Source organism: Chenopodium album, chromosome 8, assembly GCF_948465745.1.
Source record: "Chenopodium album chromosome 8, dcCheAlbu1.1, whole genome shotgun sequence".
In the NCBI taxonomy this organism is placed as follows: Eukaryota; Viridiplantae; Streptophyta; class Magnoliopsida; order Caryophyllales; family Amaranthaceae; genus Chenopodium; species Chenopodium album.
In genome coordinates this window covers 40,435,763-40,441,145 of record NC_137841.1, presented here as the reverse complement: position 1 = coordinate 40,441,145, position 5,383 = coordinate 40,435,763, and the positions used below count along the sequence as shown (strand labels likewise).

The 5,383-nt window shown below is 42.3% G+C and overlaps 1 protein-coding gene across 1 annotated transcript; it reads right to left on the bottom strand.

The window, feature by feature from the left end:
• Positions 1-1,363: 1,363 nt before the first annotated feature.
• Positions 1,364-1,785, bottom strand: LOC145642948 (uncharacterized). The gene is made up of 2 exons (XM_081694106.1): positions 1,698-1,785; positions 1,364-1,578 (listed from the first exon to the last, which is right to left on the bottom strand). The coding sequence occupies exons 1-2, from the start codon at positions 1,783-1,785 to the stop codon at positions 1,364-1,366; spliced, it is 303 nt and encodes a 100-aa protein (XP_081550232.1).
• Positions 1,786-5,383: the final 3,598 nt, after the last annotated feature.

Here is a 5,383-nt window from a genome sequence, read left to right as displayed (position 1 = left end):
GCCCAAATTTCTTCAACAATGGATGAGAGATATTGAAGCTTGCGATACATGAAAATAGTGTAGTTTTTGTTGAAAAGGATGAAAATGTGGAAAGAATTGATGATTTTTATTGAAAGTTTGTTGATTTTTGATGAAATTTGATGAATGGGGTTAGGGTTTGAGCGGTTTCAAAAGCAATATGAGAGGAGTGTGCGTTTGAATGAGATAGGGAAGAAGAAGAAATGAGGAAAAGAAGGAAAAATAAGGCTCGGCCTACAGGGGTTCGCGCCCGCGCCCGTGCGCACTCCCCTAGAGTGCCCGCGCCACTAGCTAGCTCGGCCTTTTGCTTCTTTGGTGCGTTCATCTGTGGGCTTATCGTTCAATATCATCCCGGGATTTTTGAACCCATCGTAACAATCAGTTTCTAAACATGAAGAATGCGGGTTCAACACCCCTAAAATAATGGTAGCACCACAATGAACTCACCAAATTCAAATTTTCTTCAAACTTAAGCACAATTTCCCTATCTTACCTCACTAATATTTCTTACCCCTTGTTGCCTCAAAAATTCGATAAAATCGAACATACATCACCACTAAAACTGCAAAAACTCCTATCCAATGCTCGTGCTCCAAAAGAAAATAATCCATCTCCATGAATTACCCTATAATTCCAAAAGAAAAATAAGTGAAAGAAAAGAAAATAAAAGAAAGAAAATTAAGAAAATAGAAAACAAAAGAAAAGGTTAGAAATCTCCGGGTTCCTCCCAGGAAGCGCTTGCTTATGGTCCTAAGCTCGACCCTTCCTCCAAATCATGGAGGGTCAAAGAACACCACCTTGTCCAAGGTAGCGGATAGAACAACTTCTCCTTCATTTTTAAGCAACCTCTCGTTGTTGCTTGACAAGACTTCACTTGCTTGCACTTCAAAAACAACCTTCTCATTTTTCAACTTCAATCTCATTCTCTTCTTCCTCGAAGCTCTTGCTTTCTTCTTAACCTTGTTTCTTTTTGTAGACGGTTTCACACCATATACATCCATGGAATCATCCTCCTCCTCTTGAGGGCAAAGCTCAAACCAATGCGGAATGTCAATAACCTCTTCGTCCATATCATTTGAAAGCTTTTCTTCTTCACTAACTTTCATGGCATCAAACTTCACAAGCACATCATCAAAAATCTCATGAACACCTTTAGTTGAAGAATTAATCACACAAACATTATTAATGGAGCAAAGGAAATTATCATTCATGATTTGTTTCACAAAAGACAAGGATTCATGCATTGGTTTTAGCTTAAAACTCTCTTTTTCATTACCAACTCTCAAAGTGATACGGCCACCCTTAACATCTATTAGAGCACCCAAAGTGGCTAAGAATGGTCTCCCTAGAATAAAGTAATGTGGTCATCCTCCTCAATTTCTAGCACAATAAAATCTACGGGAATTGTGAAACCACCAATCCTAAGGGGAACATCTTTAACTCTTCCTTTTGGAAACTTAATAGATCTATCGGCCAATTGCAAGTTTATGTTCGTAGGAAGAAGTTCTCCTAGCTTAAGCTTCTTGAACACCGAGTAAGGCATAATGCTAACACTAGCACCTAAGTCACACAAAGCATTTTAAACAACTTACTCTTGATCTTGCAAGGAATAGAGAAATTGCCCGAATCTTTCATCTTCTTTGGTAAGTCATTGTGAATCAAAGCACTACAACACTCACCAAGCTCTACCGAATCTACCTCATTGCACTCTCTCTTGCCACTCAAAATATCCTTAAGGAATTTGGAATATCTAGGCATTTGGGTCATAGCTTCGGTAAGAGGAATAAAAAGATGGACCTCCTTCAACATATCAAGAAATCTCCCAAATTGTTCATCTAATTTGTTCCTCATAAACTTTTGGGGATATGGAAGGTCGTGTTTTCTCACTTCCTCTTGCACTCTCTCAACACTGGAAAAAATATCCTCTTTAGCTTGTCTATTGAAATCTAAAAACTACTACACGCGGTGATCGGGTGTGTTCCTTGAAAAGTAGCCGAAAAACACAAAATCTCAGGCAAACGGATGCAGAGTGTCTCTCTCTAAAAGCTCTCTCTTTCTCTCTCTAAAAAGTCAAATTTTAGGTGTGAAATGGGGAGAGAGGGAGGGTAAAACCTTCTATTTATAGAAGGGTAAAAGAAGGGGCATCCCTGTAAAACCCTAGAAGGTAAATAGTTTTACTATTCACCGTTTACTGGCTGCCGCGTGTCAAAGGCGCAACGTGGCCAGCCACGTGTCACCTGTGAGGGACAAATGTTTTGGGTAAAATTACCCTGTCCACGTGGACCAATCAGAGAGGACCACGTGTCAAGCCTAGGAAGGTCCATTTGGGATAATTGCCAGCTAACACGTGTCAACCTCAGATGCTTCTTGAATTGCGGCCTTCAAGGCCCAATTCCCAAGAACTCCGTAAAACGGCACAGTCCACTAAATCTAGGTCAAATAAATAGGGAGATATTCCCCAAAATTGGGGACACATTACATTCAATCATTTATTACACCTACTCTACATTCTCTCACATCAGAGAAACACCTGATCTCGGAATCCGAGAAGTTCTCACTTTATTTTCCACACTTTCTCCCACTCATATTCAAGTACTAACTTGACCGTCGAAGGCGGAGCTCCAAACACCCGAAGTCTCCGTTGTTTTGCAGGTACAGGCGCAGTTGGATCAGTCCTCGAGCTGTAACTCTCCCGAGGGACTACAACACCCAAAACAACTCCTACTCGGTCGGGGGAGAGTTCCGCAAATTTGCCGAGTCGATTTACTTCGGAGGTTCTTTCCTCTTCTATACTCGAACTGGGTAACCTTACTAAATGTTTCCTATTGTTTTTCAGTCAGATACCCCTAGGCCAGTGAGGAAGAGACCGACATCGGCTTCAAAGGACGAGAGGTCGTCCAATTCTCGCAAAGTTTTGGCGTCCAAGACCCCTCAGGGACACTTGCGGTCAGGGCAAGGTCGCAGGTTGCATTATCGCAAACTAAAGGAGAGCAACCCCAGCTGACACCTAGTGGGGACTCCAAGCCTTCGGAGCCACAACCGTCCAAGGTTGCCCGAGACGAGCCCGTCTAGAAGGACGGGGAAGGAGAGCCGACCCTGGACAACACAACCGACCATGACTTAACTCCGCATATTAAGTATCTGGGGACTCGGGCCTCTAGTTCCCAGGCAGAAGAAGGACAGTTGTCTCCGCCTAAAGCGAACGAGAAGCCTCTGCCGACACCCACTCTTGAGAGACGTCAAAACATTCCTCATCTCTCATAAGGTACTCGTACATCTTCATCTTCTTTTTCTTCTAAGTAAACTTTTATTTAGAATTCTAACTTCTCTTTATTTTGTAGAAATTTCTGAAGAGATGCATGCTCGGCTTCTTGGGTCTTCTCTGACTGGAACCGAACGCAAGGCCGTCTGGGACGCCATCCAGCAGGTCGTCCCAAGCAAGACTCAAAACAAGTTCCGGGATATCCATGATGGCCACCTCAGTCCAATGATCAACAGCTGTGTTGAGGTAAACTTACTCGTCTTCTGAATTCTTAGCCAATTCCCTTAATTTTGTCCATTCGCCCGTAGCTTCTCCTTAGGCTCTTTGGCTTCCAAGACTGGCGTCCAAGGTAGAGGCGTGAGATCCAGTCGGCCTGGGGTGACCTTAAGAGGCTGCAAGACGAGAACACTGGCCTAATAGGAATGGTGTCCTTCGAACAAGTGTATTATTCCGATAGAGGGTTCGAAATTATTAGAAAGCTAATTATTCAGTGAGGTCAAGTGATCGAAATGCCTAGGTGGTGGCCGCTTCCAATCGGTAATATTAATGAGTAATTAATATTACAACTTAATCTTGATTGAACCCTTTGGGTCACAACCAAGCAACTAAAGAACCGACACGACGAATTTATTCGGAAGGAATTAATAAGTCGCTCGAGTAATTAATATTTAGACGTTAGAAATTCGAGCTTAGAGCGTCGAAACCGAGCGTCGTGAGTCAAGTGAATTGTCTTAATTAGTCAAACGACATATTTACCTAGGCCTGGATGCTTAGCGTATAAAGGTCTTGATATACCACTCGGGCCTAGCATGCTAGGTGACCTTGTGCGTGTTGGATGATGGTCGTAGCACAAGGGCCTGGCTAACATGCTAGGCCTAGCGGGCTGCCAAGCCGCCCAGCACTAGGCCCAGCATGATTGTTGGCCTTAATTAGTGTGGGTTGGGCGCAACACCTAGTAAGGCTAGCTGCTAGCCGAGCCTTACGGCAAGGCCTAGCAGCAGCCCGCATGGAGCAGCGAGGCCCAACAACAAGGCTGGTAGCCAGCCAGGCCTTGCGACGAGGCCCAACAGCAACACAGCCTTGGTGCACAAGGTGGCTGCTGCCATGTGGCGTGAGGTGGGCAGATGACCAACCTTGGTCTCCGTGGTCCTCCCACCTACCCTCCTTGTTCTTGTGCCCCTTGTCGTTTACTTGTTGTATGAATATTTAACTTAATTTAGAATTAAATTAAATCATTCTTTTTCTCACTCTATCATTTCTCCCATATATAAAGATGATGGAAATTTTGGAGAGCCTTTGTTTATAAATACTAACCTTGGGAGTTGAGATTATTCACTTGAGTAAAGTGTTAGAAAAGGCGTCTCCATCGAGAAAACATGTAAACCATAATTACTCGAGTATTTTGGTCGAGCTTAGCTAACATCTAAGCAATAGACCTAGTCGGGGTCGTGCTGCGGGTGGATACCGTAGGAGGTTTTCGCCCGTTGTAAGACTTAAGCTTTCTCAAGTAAGAGCTCGGGGTACGAGCGAAGCGCACATCGAAGGTAATTATGTCTTTCCTTAATTCTTGTTAATAATTATATTAATTGCGAGTGTGATCTTGGGTCGGGTTTTATTCCGCGATGAGTCGGACTCATCAAAACCCAACAGTGGTAGCAGAGCCAGGTTCATTTATTTTTATAATAAAAATTTTGAAGGTGTTTTTATGGTTTTATTTTTCTAGTTTTATGTTGCTAATTAGATTAGTAGCACGATTTTATTATATTAAACCCGTTTGAAAGCTGATTAGGGCCCCGAACTCAAATTTTCGCCCAAAAATAGTTAATTTTGGATGGAAAAGGTGTTCTGGAAATGATTTCAATGATTCATAGGTTAAAGTTGGATTTATCTCGTGCTCTCTTATTTCTAGTGCTCATCAATTCGTCATCCAAGATTTTTTTTCCTATTTTTTTTCTTGCATATTTTTCCTAATATTTTCGCATTCCCTATATCTTTGCTTTCAATACTCAGCCGCTCATAAGAGTCATAACTCCATACAAAAAATTAAAAATTAAAAAAAAATTAAAAAAAAAATTTTGAAAAAAAATTAAAATTTTAAGTGCG

Excerpts from the sequence above, each read along its gene's own strand:
- LOC145642948 (XM_081694106.1), bottom strand. The coding sequence starts at position 1,785 with ATGACCCAAATGCCTAGATATTCCAAATTCCTTAAGGATATTTTGAGT. Across the intron at positions 1,579-1,697 it reads GGTAGATTCGGTAGAGCTTG|GTGCTAGTGTTAGCATTATG; the intron begins GTGAGTGTTGTA and ends TGTGTGACTTAG.